This window comes from Lampris incognitus, chromosome 10 (assembly GCF_029633865.1).
Source record: "Lampris incognitus isolate fLamInc1 chromosome 10, fLamInc1.hap2, whole genome shotgun sequence".
NCBI lineage: Eukaryota > Metazoa > Chordata > Actinopteri > Lampriformes > Lampridae > Lampris > Lampris incognitus.
In genome coordinates this window covers 13,830,258-13,855,688 of record NC_079220.1, presented here as the reverse complement: position 1 = coordinate 13,855,688, position 25,431 = coordinate 13,830,258, and the positions used below count along the sequence as shown (strand labels likewise).

Here is a 25,431-nt window from a genome sequence, read left to right as displayed (position 1 = left end):
ACCACCTTCGCAACATTGCACAAATAAGATCCTCTCTCACACGCCCTGCTGCTGAGATACTGATCCATGCCTTCATCTCCTCCTGCATTGATTACTGCAACTCACTCCTCTATGGCATCAGTGCCAGCTCTATCAAGAGACTCCAATTGGTCCAGAACGCATTCGCCCGACTTTTAACTTTCACCAGATCCTGGCACCACATCACCCCAGTCCTAAAAGACCTCCATTGGCTACCCATCTCCCAACAGATCAATTACAAAATCCTGGTTCTTATTTATAAAGCCCTTAACAAACTGGCTCCCCCATACTTCACTGACCTCCTCTCCCCCTACCAACCCTCTCGGTCCCTCAGATCCACCTCAGCCTCCCTTCTCTCTGCCCCCAGGTCCAACCTCCGCAGCTTTCGTGACTGAGCCTTCTCCAGGGCAGCTCCCAGGCTCTGGAACTCACTCCCCCAAATCATTAGAGACTCAGAATCCCTCCCACTCTTCCAATCCCGTCTCAAGACACACCTTTTCTCCATTGCCTTCTCGTGCCCCCCCCCCCCCCCCGTCCTCTCGTCCACCCCTGGTCTGGGGCAGGCTGGGGACCGAGTGTTCAACCTGCCCCCTCCCTCAACTCCCTCCCCAATTCCCTCCCCAAGCGCATCGGACACTGCTGCGGGCTGCCCACATTCTCAGGACTCACCTCTTCAGACTTCATCTGTGATTTATGTGATTTTCTGATGTTTGTTTTTCTTTCCCTTTTGTATCTGTCCAAGTTGGAGAGTACTGCTGGCGTCGTGTGTGGCTGCCGCTTCTCCCTCTCGTTGCCCCCCTTCCCATCCACCCCTGTATGTCTGTGTTATGTTTATCTGTTGTCTTGTTTCACCCCGTTTATTGTAAAGTGACTTTGAGTATTAGAAAAGCGCTATATAAGTTTAATTTATTATTATTATTATTATTATGTTTTTGGCATTCTGCTACCAGACTTGCCTTTGCCTAGTCCTTCACTCCTGGTCATGCAACTAACGAAGCCTGAACTACGGTAGTGTCACAGCAGCCAAGATAGCATCTTCACTTTCAAGAACATGTGCAAATCTTGTTTTGATTGCCTGAAATGACATTACAAGCATAGTTTAAAAATATTGCATTACACATTACATAGTTTCATAATGTATTTTAATTCAGTGCAAAAAAAATATGTAGGTCTACCCTATATGTTGTATTTATTTATAGTCAAAAGGCTTTGCAGGTTGATTGTCATAAAAGTGTCTCATACAGCACACACCTGTAGGCTACATATCAATCACACATAGCCTATATACCCAAATGAGTGACATAAATAAATGCAATTGGGTGATTGATTGATTGATTGATTGATTGATTGATTGATTGATTGATTAAATTAATGATAAATGCAAAAGAAAATAACAGCTCTAACCTGGACAATTGCGTCTGGTAGGCCAACAAGGATTTCCAGTCCATTCTTCAATTCCAGTGTGGGTGGCAGTGTGCCATAAAAACAATTGTCTTCTCGCTGAAGAACGTCCAGTGCCACAGTAGGTGGCTTCATGACAGCACAATACTCTCTGAGAAACTGATGTTCCCTTTCACTGGTACACCTCATCTGTAGTTTGGAGGAGACGGTGTTCAATTTGACCATAGGTATCTCAGAAATTCAAGCCAGGGCATCGTAAAACGAATTCCACCTAGTTGTGCACGGTACTAGTAGCCTCTTTGCAATAACGTCATCCACGATCTCTGAGGCCAATGTGGACTGACTCGCCTTGTTCCACAGCCCTGCACATTTTGCGGTGGTGTTTCTGTAGATGGCTTTCGTTTCAAGTGTTGACATCAGCCACTTATCCACATCAGTGCATGATATGAGATTCAATGTGTGGGATGTGCATCTCTGATGTGGAGGTAAAGAAATGATGTCATCAACATCATCAGTGCCATTGAGCAGCACATCACCGATGTTTGTAAAAGTCACCTCATCCTCCTTATCTCCAGAGTCCTCAGGTGGCTGGTATACTTGAAAGGCCTTGAAAAAATTAGAGCCATTATCCGTGACAGTTGCTGTGATTTTATGAGACAGGCCATGGGTTGAGTGGATGATATCGAGCCCACTTGCAATACTGTCATATGTATGCCAACCCTTAAATCTTCTGCATGCCAGCACTGCTTTCCCACAGTGCATGTTGTGTGGATTTATCCAATGTGCGGTTACGCCAAGAAAACTTTCATTATGCCCAGTCCAAATGTCTGCTGTGGTGGAGACACGTTCTAACTCTTCAGATGCCTTTTTGAGCTTGGCTCCCATTTTAGCATATTCGTTGTCCAGGTATTTGTTAAATGTCTTTCTGCATGGTGGCCCACCCGCTCTTCTCACCGGTATTTTGCTAATTAGTTCTCTGAAGGCAACAGACTCAACTGTTGATATGGGAAGCATTTCTTCAACAACATACCTTGCAATTCATCTGTTTAGTTCTGCTTGGCTTGCAGACTGTGGAGCAGAGGGCGGTTTAAAATCAAGCCTTGGCTGTTTGGATAGAGTGGCTCCTCTTTGGTCAGCTGAGCTAACGTGGGCTGCACCTGGGTCACCGGTGTTAGCTGTTTTGCTAGGTGCTTCAGGAGATTAGAATTGCTATTCTTGGCTGTGGACAAAGTTTTCCTTCCCGCACATCGATTACAGCTCACCACTCCTTTGTCTTGAGGAGGGAAAAATAATGCTGGTATTTCCATGATAGAACATTCACATCTGAACAATCATCAGCCATTGTGTGCAATGTGTGGGCTTACTGCTCATTATATTTTCCCCCCAGAATGGTACTGTGTTGACGTTGAGGTCTCGCCCACCAAGTCGAATGATAATAAACCTTAATCCTCTGAAGTTGTCGGCTATTTTCACAGAAAGTAACGGAGTAACGAGCCCATTTAAATTTCACTACTTGCAAAAGCGTTATTGAATTTGAAAAGTAATTAGTTACAGTACTAGTTACCGCAAAAAGTAGTGGCGTTACAGTGATGCGTTACGTAGTAACGCGTTACTCCCAACACTGTTTTTAAACTGACATTTATCGGAAAAGCGTTACTTTCGTCCCCGCTCTCCTGTTTACACGCTGTTGCTTACTAGTGGTTGTGCAAAGCAGCTCTTAAACATGGATGTGTGTGTGTGTGTGTGTGTGTGTGTGTGTGTGTGTGTGTGTGTGTGTGTGTGTGTGTGTGTGTGTGTGTGTGTGTGTGTGTGTGTGTTTGATGTGAGTAACTATATGAATGAAGCGTTTACTGAAAAACTGCTTGAATGCTCAATACCCGTGCTTCCCATCGCTGTTAAATTAGCTTGCCAGTTGTTGACCTACATTCAGCTGCAGCCCATTTATCTAGCCACTTGCTGAAGTTTTGTGTTTAAAGCTTGTCAGTCTTACCTTGTCAACAGCACTCGGGAAAACCTTTCCTGGCTGGAAAAAAAGGTTTTGAAGGGGCCAATCATGCGTTCTTTATCTGTCAAGTCATTACTCAAATCGGCCAGGCTTCATCCCATGCACATTTCATTTAATGCCAATTTTCTGCTTGCAGATGGAAGTTACATTGCCTACAACCTCGGGAACCCGGAGGCAAAAAACGACGATTTAGTTCTGGGGGACAACCGCCAATATTTCAGGGTTTCCGGTGTAGCTGCTGGCCGCTGGCTTCCGTTTCCTATGACGACTTCCTCTCCCTGCGCCTGCCATTGTTTACAGTCAGATTAGCAATTTGAGACGCGAGTCGGGGTCGAGAGACAGCGTCTACGACCGCATTGGTTCACAGATAGTCGACACAAGTCGAACGTTTCTCCACACAAAACGCAAACATTGATACTTTTTGTAGGTGTTTTAGGACCAGACACCTCTTCCGCTCCCCACACAGGCCGTTACCACTGGTATGTGTATGAGCGTGAATGTGAGCACGGGTGTGAATGTGAAGGGGAAAGTTAGATTTAGAGGCCCAGGCTATAGACACTCTGGGAAATACATTGCTCCCTGTGGAACATTTAACTCAGCTACACACTCTCTCTCTCTCTCTCTCTCTCTCTCTCTCTCTCTCTCTCTCTCTCTCTCTCTCTCTCTCTCTCTCTCTCTCTCTCTCTCTCTCTCTCTCTCTCTCTCTCTCTCTCTCTCTCTCCCTCTCTCTCTCTCTCCAGTATCCCTGCCACGCTCAGGCAGGCTTCCCATTAAGCACATCCCATGAGGAACGCCTTATCCCTAATGAGATTACTGTAGCGATGGGAGGATTGATAGAGCCACAGACCACAACTCAACCTCTCACTGCGTTTATATGCCTTCCTGTGTGTATCAGTCCTCATCTTGTTCATCCTCCCATCTCTCCTTCTGTCTGTCTATCTGCCTCTTCTGTCTCAATCCCAACCTCGCAGACACGGCCTCTTTATTGCATGTTGCAAAGCAAACCTCGCTTGCCCTTCTCCCCCGGTTATCTGCCAAATGGCCTTCCTTAGATGTGTGTCCACATCGATGTCCGTCAGCCCGCCCAGCCTGTCAGTTTATCTTGCCGTCAGTCCATCTCTGTCGCTGTGCGTCCGATGGGGAGGAGAACAGAGAAGCGGGTCACCGAGAGGAAGAGGAAATGAACACTCGGTACAGGACAACCACTTTCACAACGACAGGGAGGGAAGAGAGACGACTGAGGGAGGAGAGGAGGGGACGATCAGAAGAACAATGCGAGCACGAGGAGAGATAGGAGAGTGGAAAAAGAGAGAAATGCGAGAGGAAGGAGGAGCTGGGGACTGGAGTATAACGCTGGGGGAGAGAGAGAAGAACAAACCTATGGCAGAGAGGGCCGAGCAGGGAAACACGGTGACAGATGGCAGGGGAAAAGGGTTGGCTTGAGAATGAGAATGAGAGAACGGAGATAAGAAAACGTGTTTTGACAAGAACGGGAGTGAATGAGCAACAGGAGAGAGAGAGAGGGATGGGAAGACTGGAGGAGTGAGTGAGGCTGTCTGTTAGAGTGACTGTTTAAAGGTCATGTGTATTAAAGAGCCGTGTGCAGAGACCCGGAGTCAGTGACAGGAGCATGACGGTACCCCCCCCCCCCCCCCACACACACACACACCAAACATCTCCCTGCAACATCGTCCTCATCACCCGCACTTCTCTTTCTGCTGTTTGCGTCGCTTTTTGTGCCGTCTCTGCTACAGCCGTCCTCTCTTTTATTACCCGTTTCTGCTTCTCCTCTGCTTTTCTCTATGCAACCTTCCTCCTCCCCCCCCTTGACTTCTGATATTCCTACATCCCCCCATCACCCTGTCTGTTTGTCTCTTCCTTCCTTCCTTCCCTCTCCCCCACTGTCTTTGCCCCCCCCCCCCATCTATCTCCCTCCATCCATCAGCATCAAAGAGCAGTCTCTGTGGCAGACCTCGAGGGCACCTGCCTTCTGAGGTGGAATCAAAACACCCAGCACTAAGTGGGGTTTTTTTCTATATATGTTTTGTATGTGTTTATTTGTGTGTGTGCATTTATTTTTTGGTGCATCCGTGCATACATGTGTATTTTTGTTTGCTTGCGTGTGCATGAGTCCAGGCGTGACTGTGTCTGTTCTGTGAGTGTCTGGTTGCATGCGTGCTTGTGTGTGTGTGTGTGTGTGTGTGTGTGTATATGTATATATATATATATATATATATATATATGTGTGTGTGTGTGTGTGTGTGTGTGTGTGTGTGTGTGTGTGTGTGTGTGTGTGTGTGTGTGTGTGTGTGTGTGTGTGTGTGTGTGTTTGCAGCTGGTCCAGGCTCCTCTGGAGTGCAGTAAGGCCGTAGGCAGAATCATAACACACAAACATAAAACAAAACCAATAAACAAGCAGGTAAACCAGAGCCAGGATGCCTCTATTTTTGTCTGTAAATTAGATCATGTTACAGTGTTATTGGACACCTTTAGTGCCTTACAAGAGATTTGTGCAATTTGCTGTGTGTGTGCAAACACAACTGTGTGCGTATGTAAGGCTTTCTGGCTGTCTGTATATCTCTTGGAGCATGCAACGCTGTTGTGCCTGAGACTATGTTAAGTTGTGTTTTGTAAATATCTACAAGTGTGTATATGTGTGCATGTCTGTGAGCATATGTGATTGGTTTGTTGAAGATGTATGAGTGGCTGCCATCTCTGTGGGTGTATGCATGCCTCTCAATAGCAGAGGGAGAAAGCTTGATTGGATTAGAGTCCCTGACCCACTCTGTTAAACCAGACGCAAGACACTGGTTCAACAGCTGGAACCAACTCCTCTATGAGAAAAGAGAAGAGAAGAGAAGAGAAGAGAAGAGAAGAGAAGAGAAGAGAAGAGAAGAGAAGAGAAGAGAAGAGAAGAGAAGAGAAGAGAAGAGAAGAGAAGAGAAGAGAAGAGAAGAGAAGAACTTCAGATATATTTGGGTCAATGTATACTTTGAAAATCTGAATCATCTACATTAAACTATGAAATGTAGTGAATCTTCTTCACAGCCCCTTCAGCTTTTCTCCATCTTCCCCCCTGTACACACACACACACACACACACACACACACACACACACACACACACACACACACACACACACACACACACACACACACACACACACACACACACAGCCTGTCAGTGCCACACAAGATAGACAGCATCAACTCAGTACTAATAATAAAGGATAGACAGAGAGTTTGGGGAACTAGAACAAAAGAGCGAGAGTGGGAAAGAGAAAAAGGGGTGGATAACTGGATGAGTCTTCCATCTAATGAAAGTCATTAGAAGGGAGCAGGAAAATCACTCTGATATGGTAGAGAGGTTGCTCAGCCTTGGATAAGGGCCAAAGCCACCAGTGAACTCCATAATTCACTCAGCGTGTGTGTGTGTGGTGTGTGTGTGTGTGTGTGTGTGTGCGTGTGCGTGTGTGATAGAAAGAGAGAGGAAAGGAGAGGGGAGAGAGGTATCGATCGATTCATGGGTAGGCAGGGAAGCTTAACAAAAATATATCTACCCCTCTCTAATAATGGTGACAATAGCCCACAAGCCAGGCAAGGTCGTTCCTATATCTTGAGGTAAGCTATGTACCAGACCAGCTGGCCACCTACTGAAATGTCTACTTTTTGTCTAGATGATTCCCTTGACAGAGTCTGAAGAGAACCCGAGAATGCAGAAACCAAGCAGAATCAGAATCAGAGTCAATTTATTGTCATATCATTCATGTATTTTCGTGCACAAGAGACGAAATTTGGTTTCTCCCAGCCCACAGCAGTGCAACACAAAAGACAAAAGACACATATCCAAAAGAAAACGACACCACCAAAAACATACAAAAACGGAGAGAATAGCAAAAAAAAACAAAAAACAAAAACAGTCAACAACACAGTCCATTCAGTAAATATAGTAGCAGTGACATAATGTTGACAACCGAGGGTCCTCTGATTTACAAGATCACATATGTGACGTTTATGACGAGCAGCCTCGGCAGCCCACGTCACAGCCCATCTAGTTTAATTTTATAAAAATACACCACCGGGGAACGACGGATTAAAATAACTACGCTAGTGTGAGCGTTATAAAACTTCAGCTCCGATCTGGTTTCATTTATTTTGCTGCTCTCTAGCGGAGTGTAAAACAACTACATCTTGTCCCATAATGCACCCCGCTCCACGTTATTTCCCATCGTGCCTTGCAGCGGGCAGCCCTGCATCGACCAAGATGGCGGACAGACCAGGTAATCTTACGTTGCCTTCTGTCAGAATTATTGCTAAAACCCGTTTTATTTACTCACGTTGTTATTTGTATACTTATACTTTTTTTGCATAACTGTGTCCACAATCTAAACTATTCTCGTGTAGTTCCGTGTAGCTCGTTTTTTGTTTGTCCGAAGGCCGAAAGAAAACCGGTCCGCTCTCCGTTGAGTCACGTCAAGGACTTTGGCTGTCATTGGCACTTACATTATTTCAACCTGCACGTTTTATCGCCTTGTATTAACATTTATCACCGAGTTTCACTGCGTGTGCCAAGCCGATCTTCAAATCACCTGAAAACGAACTACAGTTACTGTATCAAGTAATCCTCGTTGGAGTGTAATGTAAATTAGCACAAAGGACAGTCTGCACGTTGTCCTTGCAAACTTCCCCTTTTATTATTTTGATCCCCACCATAAAGTGAGCTGCTTGTTTTTTTTGTCTAACTTGACCTCAGCGGAGGCATGTTGCTGAGCCTAAGTGATTGGTCATCTTGCCTGTTTTATATGTAACTATGCCCTTGTATTATTCTGGCATGTCGGTGCAGATTTGGGGTGAACATTTTTTTTTTAAATCAGCATTGCTATCTGATATGTGCAGCTTTTAAAATTCAAAACAATTGGAAGGAATGTATCACACGATCGATGATGGTTGATTTTAGAGGGGGAAATAAGGCGGTTGTCCAAAAAGTCATCAAATCAAAGTCAAATGTATTTACTTTGTCAGATGCGCGTGAGTATTTTTCTTCAAGCGTAGTCATAAAAAATGTAACTTGCTAGATTTCGATTTCTGTCAAGAAATAAGAGTATTCGGCTAACATGAGTGATGGACCTATTTATCCTTACATTGCATGCTTTGTAATGAGACTATTGCACAGATGTACTTTGTGATGTCAGTTCAAAAGATGTTAGTGTTGCTGTCTCCTGTGCTACTAGTTCCCATAGTTGAGAAGCGGCTGATGGATGTGAAGCTGGGGGAGCTGAGTACCTGGCTTGGCGGTCGCGACTTCACTCCCAATGGCCTACTGTCATCTCTCCGCAATGGTGAGGAAACCTAACATCGCTAATGCGTTCCTGCTTAGGTGACACTGTGAAATCCGAATTCAGTTCTCACTTGCACAAAAATCAAAACAAAGACGCTTAAGAAAGACATCTTATATATCTTGACGAAGATTTTACAAGATGGTTCTGTTAAGAATTGATAGTGGGGCTGCTTGCACCGAGCCGAATTACAACCACACTACATTTTCAGAGTATTTATCCCTGAAGATTTGCTTACTGTAATTTTTTTTTCTGCCTAGGTGTTGCATTATAGAGGCCTTAGTCTGATGCTCCCATGTTACTTACTCTCTGGCCTCTCCTGCTCATATGCACATACCCTCTGTTAGTAGTTTTCTTTTGCAACTTTAAATCAGTGTAGATTAGATTTAATTCAAGACAGGGAGATTGCCTATGGATATGAAAAGACACACTCGGCATGTTTCTTGCAAATGAGATTGTGTTAGGCTGACCGTGTTCTCTTGCAACCCAGGTCGTTTTGCTTTGTTTTCTAATGGAATTGTTTTTTTCTTCTGGTAAAGGCCAAGACAGATACTACAACAAGTACATCAACGTGAAGAAGGGAGGCATCGGTGGTATAGCCATGTTTCTGATCGGCTATATTGGTATCAGCTACCTGTGGGAATATGACCACATCAGTAAGAAAAGCAGACGCACTCCTCACTCCTCCTTGGCGCACAACAAAATGTCCCAATTTAGCTTGTTGTACAATTTAAGTGTATTTACAAATTTGGATACATATTACATCTGATTTGGTTCAGAAACAAAGATCTCTTTTAATCGTCTTGCGCATGGTAAATATTTAAACTTGAGTACAACTATACAACTACCCTCGTCATGAGCATACCAATTGGATATGATCTGTCATGCATATAAAGCTTTACCTCTTTCTGGTCTAATCCGTCCTCTGTTTTGCGTTCAACATTTTTCTCATCTCTTGCAGAACACGATCGCTGGAGGAAGTACCACTGAGCCCCTCCACCGTTCTTCATCAAACCTCTTCAAGGTGGAGCTATGAATTTTCTGTCCCCAATTTATTTGCAGCAGCGAGGAATAATCCTTTCTCTCTGTTCTTGGCTATCTGATGTGTACACTATGTAACTGTTGTGACCAATAAAAGTACTAAGATTTATTATTGGATGGTGTGGTTGAACTGTGTGATTGTGGAAATAATTTACTTTCATGTATTTCAAGTATCACAAAAAGTATTCAGCCGAGTTTATCAACAGTTCAATGCATAGTCACTGCCAAGGTACTAGGGCTGCACAATATTTCAATATTACTGCCAATTGCCTTTCAATGATACCGTATCAGGATGAAATTTGAATATCGTCAGATTGTAATATACAATTGTACTGTCTAAACTGATGAGACTTAAAGATTTCCCACAAAATGAGGTCTGAAATAGTTAATTAAAAACTAGTTTTGATTTGATGTATTTTATATTACAAGCAGTGTAATGTGATGAACTTAATTTGGTTTCTTAAACACGGTATTTTTGCATATGCAAGCGGATAGTGCGATATAGATATCTATATTCCCTATGATTTTCATGGTAAAAATTGTTTCCATATCGCCTAACACTACCGAGCACCATGACTGTCAAATTGTAGCATGTCGTGTGGAAATGCTAGCATTAGGGGTAGTTTAGCCAGATTTGTGATGGGAACTTAACTTATACAACTGATCTTGTATCAGCCATTTTGAGAACATTGAAATAAATGCACCAAAAAGGTAAAAACAATTTAGAGGGCTAAAGGTACATTGAATTTAAAACTCAGCTCCTTTGGTAAACGTTCACTGCATTCTGTTTGGGTAAATGCTAACTAGTAACTTAGGGCTTCTACATATGTCTAAAAAATGACAAGTTATCGAAAAAAAATATCGGGAGAGATGTCTAGAAATTCACAAATCCCGTTATTCCATCAGAGGGAGTAACATTGTTAAAACATTTTGGAACAAAACAAGCCACACTGGCATTTGGTACCCTTTTTTAGATTTTCATTACAGCTGAGGAAGTCCAAGTGTGATATTATTAATAGTCACTAGTCAATGATGCAAAATGGATAAAGATACATATGCCATCTCCAAGAATTGTGGTTTGGTAAGTATATGACAAACAAGAAGCTTGGAAAAATATTTTCTTGGATTGTTTCATATTTTAAGTGGGCCTAGGTTTTTATGTTGAAGTTGATTTGTATAATGCAGCACGTCATATTGCCTTGACGTAAAAACCACTTTCATGTTGGCTTTGTGTTTGTGAACACGGTGACCTATTTGATAATGAGATTTCACTGCTGGCAACTGGGAATCATACTGCTCTAACCAATTTGACGTCAGAGCAAATAGGGCATCAATCGGAAACACGTCAACCACAACACAACTTTGAGTATAAAAAGCGTGTGAATTTCCATTGGCATCCATTACCATCCATCCATCCATTATCTGAACCGCTTATCCTGCTCTCAGGGTCGCGGGGATGCTGGAGCCTATTCCAGCAGTCATTGGGCGGCAGGTGGGGAGACACCCTGGACAGGCCGCCAGGCCATCACAGGGCCCACACACACCCATTCATACCTAGAGACAATTTAGTATGGCCAATTCACCTGACTTAAATGTCTTTGGATTGTGGGAGGAAACCGGAGCCCCCGGAGGAAACCCACATAGACATGGGTAGAACATGCAAACTCCACACAGAGGACGACCCGGGATGACCCACCAAGGTTGGACTACCCCGGGGCTCGAACCCAGGGACCTTCTTACTGTGAGGCAACCGTGCTAACCACTGTGCCACTGGCATCCATTACACTTTAACTATTTATTGCATTTACAGTCACAAAACCCTCCTCCCTCTGATGAAAGTAGATCAATACGCAGGAAGCCCGCCAGAGAAAGAAACGGATGCAGGACCATTGCTCAAGTCATATGAACTTTAATATCATCTAGGAAACAAGGTGGTATCGGACACACTCCTAAGATGCTGAATTCATAAAGACCTTGGCTGTAATGTTCATGATACATAAAAAGTTCTGCTATTTGAAAGTCTGTACAGTACAAACAATGTATAAAATGTTTGCAGCAGGCGCTACACAACTGCTGACTGTTGCAGATAGTGTATGCCAGTGTCTTACCCATGTCTTCTGTTGGCCTGTGTTGTTTGACAGTTTATCAGTAGTGCTCGGGAGTCAATACTGTGTTTCAACCACAAGCTGTGTCTCAAAATTCTAGAGACTTCCTCTCATTGTATCGTCTTTCCTTCCTTTCATCCCTGCCTTTCTTCATCACATCTGCACACATCTCACAGGACTGGATCTCACAGTGGGTGTTTGGACATGAAGACAGAACACTACTGTCCACTCAGGAAGGCAAGGTGTCCCTTGGTGCATTTGTTGGCATAGTGACCCTTCTCACCGCACTGGAAACACAGTGAAAGAGAGAGGGGATGTAAATGTTTCTTAAAGGAAATAGATACCTATCTGTGATATAAAAGAAACACATGATCATCCACGCATATGTTGTCTCCAATAACAGTGGGTGAATTTCTTGTTGGACTCGAGTGAGTCCGAGTTTGTCTGCAAGAGTAGTCAATAACTGGCACCAGTAGACAAATGGGGCTCTCACCTTGTAGCACGTGACCTGGTCCAGTGGTCGAGGTCCTCGGTTGCCTCCCATGTTATTGTTTGGAACACTCATACCCACTGCATTTTGCTGTGGCCGCTGATAATTACCTGGCCCTGGGCTGGAGTTGGTCAGTTGGATCAGAGACAGGGACGAGCGACCAATAGTCTGCACAGGCTGAAACAGGACACAGTGAGAAATCATTTTGCCCCATTGCTCAGTGGCAAAGCATAGGGTTTACAGAATGCTCCATGCATCTTGCACTGAATAAAAAGGGTATCAAGAACCTAATATTTAAATAATTTAGACCCATGTTTGTGATTCCTTACCTTTGACTGGTTTTGGATTTGCTGTGGTAGAGGAGGCTGTTCAGGGGCTCCCATTGGTAATTCAAAACGAGGGCTGCAGAAAACATGTATAATAATCACACAAACATTATCATTTCATCTTTTTTTTTTTTTAAATTATTTCTGATTTTTCCCTTTTTTCTCCCAATTTAGTGGCCAATTGATCCCTATTTTAATTCAAACACCCACCCTCGTATTGCATGCGTTCGCCAACTGCATCTCTCCGGCCGGCAGTCTCGAAGGAAAGCGCCTCCCCACTTTCGTGACAAGGCGAATCCAAGCCGAACTACTGTTTTTCCGACACACACAGAGACGCATTCACGTGACGAACACAAGCCGACTCCGCCCCCCTCCCGAAGACAGCGTTGCCAATGATTGCTGCTTCGTCGAGTCCGGCCATAGTCGGATCTGACGAGACCGGGGCGCGAACCCCAGTCCCCAGTGGGCAACTGCATCGACACCAAGCCGATGCTTAGACCGCTACGCCACCGCGGACCCATCATTTCATCTTTAATTTATGGTGTAAGGTTCCTCTAATTAAATCCTTTACTGCTTAATCAACAATTTTTTTCTGAAATTACAGGAAATTACTATGACATATAGAGAATATCAAAGGTAGGTAATAACAAGTACATTTATACACATATACACTCACTGGCCACTTTATTAGGTACACCTAGCTAGTACCGGGTTGGACCCCCTTTTGCCTTCAGAACTGCCTTAATCCTTCGTGGCATAGATTCAACAAGGTACTGGAAACATTCCTCAGAGAGTTTGGTCCATATTGACATGATAGCATCACGCAGTTGCTGCAGATTTGTCGGCTGCACATCCATAATGCGAATCTCCCGGTCCACCACATTCCAAAGGTGCTCTATTGGATTGAGATCTGGTGACTGTGGAGGCCATTTGAGTACAGTGAACTCATTGTCATGTTCAAGAAACCAATCTGAGATGATTCGAGATTTATGACATGGCGCGTTATCCTGCTGGAAGTAGCCATCAGAAGATGGGAACACTGTGGTCATAAAGGGATGGACATGGTCAGCAACAATACTCAGGTAGGCTGTGGCGTTGACACGATGCTCAATTGGTACTAAGGGGCCCAAAGTGTGCCAAGTAAATATCCCCCACACCATTACACCACCACCACCAGCCTGAACCGTTGATACAAGGCAGGATGGATCCATGCTTTCATGTTGTTGACGCCAAATTCTGACCCTACCATCTGAATGTCGCAGCAGAAATCGAGACTCATCAGACCAGGCAACGTTTTTCAAATCTGCTATTGTCCAATTTTGGTGAGCCTGTGCGAATTGTAGCCTCAGTTTCCTGTTCTTAGCTGACAGGAGTGGCACCCGGTGTGGTCTTCTGCTGCTGTAGCCCATCTGCCTCAAGGTTCGACGTGTTGTGCATTCAGAGATGCTCTTCTGCATACCTCGGTTGTAATGAGTGGTTATTTGAGTTACTGTTGCCTTTCTATCAGCTCGAACCAGTCTGGCCATTCTCCTCTGACCTCTGGCATCAACAAGGCATTTTCGCCCACAGAACTGCCGCTCACTGGATATTTTCTCTTTTTCAGACCATTCTCTATAAACCCTAGAGATGGTTGTGCGTGAAAATCCCAGTAGATCAGCAGTTTCTGAAATACTCAGACCAGCCCGTCTGGCGCCAACAACCATGCCACGTTCAAAGTCACTTAAATCAACTTTCTTCCCCATTCTGATGCTCGGTTTGAACTGCAGCAGATCGTCTTGACCATGTCTACATGCCTAAATGCATTGAGTTGCTGCCATGTGATTGGCTGATTAGAAATTTGTGTTAACGAGCAGTTGGACAGGTGTGCCTAATAAAGTGGCCGGTGAGTGTATATAGCGTTTTTTCTGAAACCGTAGATGGTGTTGAGTGCTCGACTAATGAGGAGCGGGATTTTTCCTGTATCCGTCTTGCTATATATATTTATATATATATATACACACACGCACACTATATGGACAAAAGTATTGGGACACCTGGCCATTACACCTACAGGAGCTTTTACGCCATCCCATAGGCATTAATATGGAGTTGGCCCTCCCTTTGCAGCTATAACAGCTTCTACTCTTCTGGGAAGGTTTTCCATAACATTTTGCAGTGTGTCTGTGGGAATTTTTGCCCATTCATCCAGAAGAGCATTTGCATTTGTGAGGTCAGGCACTGATGCTGGACGAGAAATCTCCGTTCTATTTCATCCCAAAGGTGTTCGATGGGGTTGAGGTCAGGGCTCTGTGCGGGCCAGTCAAGTTCTTCCACACCAAACTCACCCAACCATGTCTTAATGGACCTTGCTTTGTGCACTGGGGCACAGTCATGCTGGAACAGAAAAGGGCCCTCCCCAAACTGTTCCCTCAAAGTTGGAACCAAAAAATTGTCCAAAATGTCTTGGTAGGCAGAAGCATTTAAGATTTCCCTTCACTGGAACTAAGGGGCCTAGCCTAACCCCTGAAAAATAACCCCATACCATTATCCCTCCTCCACCAAACTTTACAGTTGGCACAATGCAGTCAGGCAGGTAACATTCTCCTGGCTTTCGCCAAACCCAGACTCGTCCATCAGACTGCCAGACAGAGAAGCGTGAGTCGTTACTCCAAAGGACACGTTTTCACTGCTCCAGAGTCCAGTGGCAGCGTGCTTTACACCACTCCATCCTACGCTTGGCATTTTGCTTGGTGATGTAAGGCTTGCATGCAGCTGCTCGGCCATGGAAACCCATCCCATGAAGCTCCCGGTGCACAGTTTTTGTGCTGATGTTAATGCCAAAGGAAGCTTGGAACTCTGCAGTTATTGAGTCAACAGAGCGTTGGCGACTTTTACGCACTATGTGCCTCAGCACTTGTTGACCCCGCTGTGTGACTTTATGTGGTCTGCCACTTGGTGGCTGAGTTGCTGTTGTTCCAAAACGCTTCCATTTTTCAATAATACCACTTACAGTTGACTGTGGAATATCTAGCAGGGAAGAAATTGCATGAATTGACTTATTGCAAAGGTGGCATCCTATGACAGTACCACGCTTGAATTCACTGAGCTCTTCAGAATGACCCATTCTTTCACAAATGTTGTAAATGCAGACTGCATGGCTAGCTGCTTGATTTTATACACCTGTGGCAATGAGTCTGAATGCAACACCTGAATTCAATGATTAAAAGGTGTGTCCACATACTTTTGTCCATATAGTGTGTGTGTGTGTGTGTGTGTGTGTGTGTGTGTGTAGATGTAGGAAAAAAAAAACTTTAATTCATAGCAGTACAAGCCTGTTTTGTGTGTCACGCACTCATCAGCTGCAAAGCTATATAGCGTTTTTTTTTTCTTTTTTCTTCTTCCGGAAACCGTTAATGGTGTTGATAGAAGTGCTCAACTAATAAGGAGCAGAATATCAATATAGATGTAGAGGGGAAAAAACCTTTTAATACATAGCAGTACAAGCTTGTTTCGTGCGTCACACACTCATTTGACGTTACCTTGTCATATTCTAAATGTATGCTATTTCAACAGTGCCCTGGTTCTTTAAATGCATTTTCAAAAGAAGCTCCAGCCCCTTACCCCATCGGTTGTAATGTTTTCTACCCCACCATTGGTTGCTGTGCATCGTAACTACCTACCCCATTGGTTGTAATAGTTCAAATGTTTTCTCCTCTGATTGGTTGCTGTCCACCGAAATTAGGGGCGTGACATGGGGCAACGTATATTGAGTGTTTTCTTTGTTGAATCACATTAGCAGCTGATGAGTGCGTGACACACGAAACAAGCTTGTACTGCGATATATTAAAAGGTTTTTTTTCCCTACATCTATATATAGTATACATATACACTCACTGGCCACTTTATTAGGTACACCTTGCTAGTACCGGGTTGGACCCCCTTTTGCCTTCAGAACTGCCTTAATCCGTCGTGGCATAGATTCAACAAGGTACTGGAAACATTCCTCAGAGAGTTTGGTCCATATTGACATGATAGCATCACGCAGTTGCTGCAGATTTGTCGGCTACACATCCATGATGCGAATCTCCCGGTCCACCACATCCCAAAGGTGCTCTATTGGATTGAGATCTGGTGACTGTGGAGGCCATTTGAGTACTGTGAACTCATTGTCATGTTCAAGAAACCAGTCTGAGATGATTCGAGCTTTATGACATGGCGCGTTATCCTGCTGGAAGTAGCCATCAGAAGATGGGAACACTGTGGTCATAAAGGGATGGACATGGTCAGCAACAATTTTCAGGTAGGCTGTGGCGTTGACACGATGCTCAGTTGGTACTAAGGGGCCCAAAGTGTGCCAAGAAAATATCCCCCACACCATTACACCACCACCACCAGCCTGAACCGTTGATACAAGGCAGGATGGATCCATGCTTTCATGTTGTTGACGCCAAATTCTGACCCTACCATCCGAATGTCGCAGCAGAAATCGAGATTCATCAGACCAGGCAACGTTTTTCCAATCTTCTACTGTCCAATTTTGGTGAGCCTGTGCGAATTGTAGCCTCAGTTTCCTGTTCTTAGCTGACAGGAGTCGCACCCGGTGTGGTCTTCTGCTGCTGTAGCCCATCTGCCTCAAGGTTCGACGTGTTGTGCGTTCAGAGATGCTCTTCTGCATACCTCGGTTGTAATGAGTGGTTATTTGAGTTACTGTTGCCTTTCTATCAGCTCGAACCAGTCTGGCCATTCTCCTCTGACCTCTGGCATCAACAAGGCATTTTCGCCCACAGAACTGCCGCTCACTGGATATTTTCTCTTTTTCGGACCATTCTCTGTAAACCCTAGAGATGGTTGTGCGGGAAAATCCCAGTAGATCAGCAGTTTCTGAAATACTCAGACCAGCCCGTCTGGCACCAACAACCATGCCACGTTCAAAGTCACTTAAATCACCTTTCTTCCCCATTCTGATGCTCGGTTTGAACTGCAGCAGATCGTCTTGACCATGTCTACATGCCTAAATGCATTGAGTTGCTGCCATGTGATTGGCTGATTAGAAATTTGTGTTAACGAGCAGTTGGACAGGTGTGCCTAATAAAGTGGCCGGTGAATGTATATATATATATATAATCCAGTGATTCAAGTAAATTCTTTATGAGACAGCACAAACCTGTACAAGCTTATTTTGCTCATTTGTTGAGCACTTTTCCTACTGTTGAGCGTTTCTTTTAATGAAGTATATATATATATATATATATATATATATATATACACACACACACACACACACACATATATACATATATATGTATACATACATACATACATATATACACATACATACATACATACATACATACATACATACATACATATAAAATCCAGTTAGTCAAGTAAATTCTTTATGAGACAGTACAAGCCTGTTTCATGCTACAAGCAATCATCAGCTGTCAATAAAACTACCTGAGGAAGGACATACCATCTACTGCCTCGTCATGCACATCACATGCACATTGTCCAATGGGGATAGGAGATGTGCAGCGTACAAAAATTTCAAAAACACGTGATCGCTAACGGAGGTGCGATTCAAAATTCAAAAACACGTGATCGCTAAGTGCTTTACCCCGGACCATCAACTGAGAAAGATATTCAATCGGAACGCCATCAAAATTAGTTATAGCTGCATGCCTAACATTCAACAAATAATATCGTCCCACAACACAAGAATCATCAACAAATCAATGACACCTTCAACAGAACCGGACCCCCTCAACTGCAACTGTTGTGTGAACGACTCATGCCCCCTCAAGGGAAAATGCCAGATGAAGGGAGTTATCTACCAAGCTACGGTGACGAGAAATGACAACCACAAAATAGAGACATACATCGGTCTAACAGAGGGAACATTCAAAAAGAGGTTTAATGCACACGTGTAGCTTTAGCAACAACCATTTAAAGAATGTAACATCTTTAAGCTGTTATATTTGGTCATTGGTGGACAGAAACATTAATTATTCAACCACCTGGAAAATCCTCTGAAAGAACAAAGCATATTCAACCAGCAGTAAAATGTGCAATCTATGTCTAACTGAAAAATATTTTATCATTTGCAAACCAGAAATGTCCACATTGAATAAAAGCAATGAATAGGCCAGCAGTTGCAGACATAGACATAAGCACCTATTTTGCAATTACAAATAAATCATGACAATAGACAAATACCCCCCCCCCCCAAATTGGACCGTTATTGGTCACGTGTTTTTGAAATTTTTGTGCGCTGCACATTTCCCTTCCCCATTGGACAATGTGCACGTGATGTGCATGATGACGCAGTAGATGGTATGTCCTTCCTCAAGTAGTTTTATTGACAGCTGATGATTGCTTATAGCATGAAACAGGCTTGCACTGTCTCATAGAGAATTTACTTGACTAACTGGATTATTTTGCTCCTTATTTGTTGAGCACTATCCCTACCGTTGAGTGTTTCTTTTAACAAAGTTTATATATATATGTATATATATATATATATATATATATATATATATACACTACCGTTCAAAAGTTTGGGATCACCCAAACAATTTCGTGTTTTCCATGAAAAGTCACACTTATTCACCACCATATGTTGTGAAATGAATAGAAAATAGAGTCAAGACATTGACAAGGTTAGAAATAATGATTTGTATTTGAAATAAGATTTTTTTTACATCAAACTTTGCTTTCGTCAAAGAATCCTCCATTTGCAGCAATTACAGCATTGCAGACCTTTGGCATTCTAGCTGTTAATTTGTTGAGGTAATCTGGAGAAATTGCACCCCACGCTTCCAGAAGCAGCTCCCACAAGTTGGATTGGTTGGATGGGCACTTCTTTGAGCAGATTGAGTTTCTGGAGCATCACATTTGTGGGGTCAATTAAACGCTCAAAATGGCCAGAAAAAGAGAACTTTCATCTGAAACTCGACAGTCTATTCTTGTTCTTAGAAATGAAGGCTATTCCATGCGAGAAATTGCTAAGAAATTGAAGATTTCCTACACCGGTGTGTACTACTCCCTTCAGAGGACAGCACAAACAGGCTCTAACAGGTACTATTTAATGAAGATGCCAGTTGGGGACCTGTGAGGCGTCTGTTTCTCAAACTAGAGACTCTAATGTACTTATCTTCTTGCTCAGTTGTGCAACGCGGCCTCCCACTTCTTTTTCTACTCTGGTTAGAGCCTGTTTGTGCTGTCCTCTGAAGGGAGTAGTACACACCGGTGTAGGAAATCTTCAATTTCTTAGCAATTTCTCGCATGGAATAGCCTTCATTTCTAAGAACAAGAATAGACTGTCGAGTTTCAGATGAAAGTTCTCTTTTTCTGGCCATTTTGAGCGTTTAATTGACCCCACAAATGTGATGCTCCAGAAACTCAATCTGCTCAAAGAAGTGCCCATCCAACCAATCCAACTTGTGGGAGCTGCTTCTGGAAGCGTGGGGTGCAATTTCTCCAGATTACCTCAACAAATTAACAGCTAGAATGCCAAAGGTCTGCAATGCTTTAATTGCTGCAAATGGAGGATTCTTTGACGAAAGCAAAGTTTGATGTAAAAAAAATCTTATTTCAAATACAAATCATTATTTCTAACCTTGTCAATGTCTTGACTCTATTTTCTATTCATTTCACAACATATGGTGGTGAATAAGTGTGACTTTTCATGGAAAACACAAAATTGTTTGGGTGATCCCAAACTTTTGAACGGTAGTGTATATATATATATATATATATATATATATATATATATATAAAGCATAGCCTTGAGAAAGGTGAGGGGAAAGAAAGGCTAGAATATTTACTGGAGTGGAACTCGTGTGAGCATCTTTGCTGCAATGTTGCATAGCAGGGTTTGTTTAAAGTGCTATACATGCACTACAGTACAAGATGGATATTAGTAACGAAAAACAGAAACTTACTGCATGAATTTACATGATTTTCCCTCGGGACAGAAGCCGACCAGGTAGTTCAAACAGATCACTCGTCGTGTGTGTCTGTGTCTACAGTCTGGGCCTAAGAGAAAAAGGGTAAGTGTTCAGTTGAAGATGATCGGAAAAGAAACAGGCAACAACAGAAGCTGACAGTTGTGTGTGTTAACACTAGTTGCTATTTTCCAATACAACCGTGGGCAGAACATACCATGTTTGCAGAATCCTCGGTCATACCAGGGACAGTCTTTGATCTTTGACTCTGGATCAATGTGAAGGAAGGGACACTCCTTGTTGCTGCACTCACCTGGGAAGCACACAGACAAGTACAGACAAACTATGCTATTACTAAGTATTCTTTGATAGTTGGACAGGTAGATTGGAAAACAGCATTAACTAGCACAGCAGTGCATTCATCTGATGAAGAGAAGAAACGATGAAGAAATCCATTTGTGCTTTCTGGGCAACTGTCCTTTCTCACAATAACAGCAGCTCACATCTTTCACGCATTAACCGCATAGACAGTCAAAAATAAAGATGTACATTAAGTGTCAACAACACAAAACTGAAAAAAAAATCTAACATTAAGTTAACTAACCGAACTTGGAATAGAAGTAGCACTCAGGCATCTTGGTCATATCGTACTCATGGAGGAACTCGCACTGGTCGCCCTTCTTACACAGTCCTCGTAGCCAGTGTTTACACACCACCGTCTTCTCTCCGCTGATGTGACGGAATGGACACATCCCACCTGGATGTGGGACCATTGAAGTGAGTTTATAAAAACCATTACTTCCGGATTTTCTCACAGAATTATTGACTGAGACCCATAGGCTATTCAGTGTTTCTTCTACATATTTATTTCTCAGTGACCTCTGGGATGTGTTTGGATGTAGTACCTGGGTTTGGATCTAAACATAACCTCTCCATATATTAAGATATCTGGAATTATTGGCTCTAATAATGAATGTTGGCTGTTTTATCAGACCTCAAACCATAGTCTTTGATTCCCTTGTTCTTACCTTTCAAACAGGCTGCTCTCATGAAAAACTCACAGACAGCAGCCCCGGACTCTGAAAGGACACCATGCAGTATATTATAACTTTATTTTAAGTAAATCATATAATGAAATGAGTTATATCAACGCCATGCTGGCATCTTTCTGTACAGGGACTTGAATTCTTTGTAATCCTTAGTCTATCATTATTGGTTAGATGAGCTGATTTGGATACTGTTTAGAGAAAACAAATGCACTCACTGTCCATCCCGGGGAATGGCAAGGGCTGTGCGCCCAGCTGCTGTTCCACGGCGATCTCCAGATCAAATTTGATGTGATCTACTGTCGCTAGCAGCTCCTGCATTTTTGAAAGTTTGCCGGGATCAAATCCAATGTAACTTTTAGCTTACTTCTCGGGTGGGTTGGGAGCTAGCTAACGCTAGTTTCGCGAGTCAGCTAACGATTTTGTATCCACGTTAACTATGCTGCTGTATCCATCTAGCTAAGATTAGCACGACTCAGCCAGCGTGCCGGGATTATCAAGAAATCATAAATTGCTTGATTTGGTAGTTATAAACGAAGAGGCTTTAACATCACTCAACAAAACTAACAATTCATAATTGACCGCGTTGAAACTGCCAATAACTCTTAACGGTAACAGGAAAGCGCGGTTTGACCTTTGACCTAGCGAAAAGGCAGAAGAAGCCAGTCACCAATGACGTAACGGCTAAGTCTTCTTCATTTCTTGGAGGTTGGTCCAGCTTTAAGGTGCATTACCGCCATCTACTGCTTCGGAGTGTGGATCAACGCACTATAAACTAATTGTACTTTTCTGTTTTTGTTATTAAATACAATGAAATATAGAAAATAAGATAGGGAATAAATTTACAAAAAGAAAGATACAGTTCAGACAATGATGGAATGGTGGTAATAATGTTACATCAAATTCAAACACAGAAAATAAAAAAAGAAACAATTAGGTAAACAGATGGACAGCACAAAGAAGCAGGTTAAAAGACCTTTTAAAAAAAGCAAGGGCGGAGATATAGAAGCACATGTTTTATATATATATATATATATATATATATATATATATATATATATATATATATATATATATATATAATTTTATTTTTTTCTTTTCTATTCGTTTTTTCCAAATATTTCAATGACTTAACATACTTAACAAATGTATATAAAAACATGGCAAAAGAGGAAGGGCTGCCTTTCCACTTACAAGTATGTAAATGATATTTATCCAAAACAATCACAAGATTAATAGTATCTGAAATGTTTACATCTAGATTATCCATGAAGTAGATTATATCATGTATGTAAATGAAAGTATGTTTACTCATTTTAAAGACAACCAATTATGGATATCAGACCAAAACAAATTAGCATAACAACAATTAAAAACATTGTCAGTGGTTTCAGCCTCAGAAGAACAGAAGATGCAAGGATCCACTTCAAACTTAAATCTCTTATGTAGAAAATCATTAACAGGGTATATCGCTGATACTATTTTAAAATGGGTTTCTTTGACTTTAGGAGCAACAGGACATGACACATAAAAAGAAAAGGACTTCATCCTAAGGGGGACCTCTACATTATCACGTACAGAGCGTGAGTTGAAGTCCCCAAAATGTTTCTGTTTAAAAACTAGACTAATTGATTTGTTATTATATTTTATTATCCATCAAATTTACATCACCAACTCTTAGAGAAGGCAAAGAAGGTGAAATCAAAGAAAACTGCACCCTGCTTTGTATCAATACTGCTTTTTATCAATCGAAGTGAGGGAATGGGAACTGCTTTGCAGATTTTCTCGTAACCTTGACTTTTAATAGTAATTTTATACTTTCTGGTAAAATCCCCGCAACCCTGAGAGCAGGATAAGCGGTTCAGATAATGGATGGATGGTAAATTCTTCAAAAGATAACAAGTGACCATCAGAACTCGATAAATCGTAAACAATTTATAAACCATTGTCATGCCAATAAGCCTTAAAATTGATTTTCTATTTATAATAATAACCCTGTGGTTCCATAAAAGAGAATTGTGTGGTGAAAAATTGTGGGTAAATAAAATTTTCCCAAAAAGTAGTGCTTGTTTGTGGAAGTTGGACAGCTTTACAGACATTTTAGACACCTCAAAATCACATTTCAGCAAGAAGTCAATCCCTCCAACCTTGTTAAATAATTTGTTAGGAATATGGTACCACATAGAATAAGGTTGAGAAATGCATTCTTTTAACCATTTGACTCTAAAAGCCGCAATAACAGATTCAAGACCAATGGCTCTTAAACCACCATTAACATAATCCCTGACTAATTGTGATTTGCGCAAATAAGGAGTTTTGTTCTTCCATATGAACTTAAATATTATGGAGTTAGATCATTTAATTACTTTTGAAGAAGTGTACAGAGTGGCATGGGTAGATAAGCCTTGATAAACCTTCTGTTTTGGACAGAAGGATTCGACCCATAGATAATGTCATGGGTGTGTGATCTGGGTCATCGGGAATCGCCCATCCCCTGAGTGGTGTTTCAGTCCACCTGCGCCCATGTGCCTGAGTGACCCTGATTGCCGGGCTTCACGCACCTGTTCCCTTCTCCCATTGGCTGTGCGGTTCCTGTGCACCTGCGCCCAACCCCCCCCCTTTCTCCGATTGGCTGTCCGGTTCTTGCCCTGTCCTGCGCGCCTGTGCAAAATCTCCCTCTCCTTTCTCCGATTGGCAGTCCGGTCCCTGCCCCGTCCTGCGCACATGTACCCAATCCCCACCCCTGCTTTCTCCGATTGGCGGTCCGGTCCCTGCCCTGTCCGGCGCCCCTGCGCCCAATCTCCCTGATTGGGCCTCCCTAGGTATATACTTGTCACGTATCAGGAAAGAACCCAAAAGCAGACGGGACAACCAGGTAAGGGAAGAATCAAGTCTTTATTGAAGTAACCGATCTCAGGGGTAGAGCAGGAGTCGGCTCAGTGGCAGGTAGGCAGGCAGGCAGGCAGAAGTCCATGAAAGGCGACGTTCCAGCGAAGACTGGACCACAGTGGAGGCTTTTTAAGGGTGATGATTGCGTTGATGTCAAGGGAGAGCGGCTGACTGCTTTGATGGCCAGCTGGTGTCAGGGGCGAACGCTTTGATGTCAAGGGCGAGAGGCTGATTGCTTTGAAGTCAAGGGAGAGAGGCTGTGACAGGGGGGGGGTCAGCAGGTGTCAGGGGCGAACGCTTTGATGTCAAGTGCAAGTCAAGGGAGAGAGGCTGTGACAGGGGGGTCAGCAGGTGTCAGGGGCGAACGCTTTGATGTCAAGGACGAGGGGCTGTGACAGCGAACGCTTTGATGTCAAGGGCGAGAGGCTGTGACAGTACCCCCCCTCCGAGGGGGCACCACCGGGTGACCTACCAGACCCGTCAGGGTGCGTCCTGTGGAAGTCCCGGATGAGGTTCACGTCCAGGACCAGGCGACGAGGGACCCAACACCTCTCCTCCGGGCCATATCCCTCCCAGTCCACGAGATACTGCAGGCCGCGACCGCAGCGACAAGAGTCCAGGAGACGATGACCCATGTAAGCAGGATGATCGTTGATCATACGATGAGGTGGGGGTGGGGGGGCCGGAGGAACTAGAGAGGCCTGGTAGAGACAGGGTTGAGGCAGGACACATGGAAGGAAGGGTGAACCCGGAGAGTGCGGGGCAGCTTCAAACGGACCACCGAGGGGTTAATGACTTTGACAATGGGAAAGGGACCAATATACCTGGGGGACAGTTTCTTAGCGTCCGA

General features: G+C 43.3%; 2 protein-coding genes across 2 annotated transcripts; one reads left to right on the top strand and one right to left on the bottom strand.

The window, feature by feature from the left end:
* The first annotated feature begins 7,663 nt into the window (after positions 1-7,663).
* On the top strand, positions 7,664-9,915 carry atp5mf (ATP synthase membrane subunit f). Its single transcript, XM_056288499.1, has 4 exons — positions 7,664-7,703; positions 8,655-8,762; positions 9,299-9,415; positions 9,721-9,915. Exons 1-4 carry the CDS (start codon positions 7,688-7,690, stop codon positions 9,747-9,749), a joined length of 270 nt encoding a protein of 89 aa, XP_056144474.1. The 5' UTR covers positions 7,664-7,687; the 3' UTR covers positions 9,750-9,915.
* A 1,810-nt stretch (positions 9,916-11,725) lies between these two features.
* On the bottom strand, positions 11,726-22,321 carry cpsf4 (cleavage and polyadenylation specific factor 4). Its single transcript, XM_056288276.1, has 8 exons — positions 21,911-22,321; positions 21,675-21,725; positions 21,251-21,403; positions 20,864-20,959; positions 20,644-20,737; positions 12,725-12,797; positions 12,399-12,572; positions 11,726-12,192 (listed from the first exon to the last, which is right to left on the bottom strand). Exons 1-8 carry the CDS (start codon positions 22,011-22,013, stop codon positions 12,124-12,126), a joined length of 813 nt encoding a protein of 270 aa, XP_056144251.1. The 5' UTR covers positions 22,014-22,321; the 3' UTR covers positions 11,726-12,123.
* Positions 22,322-25,431: the final 3,110 nt, after the last annotated feature.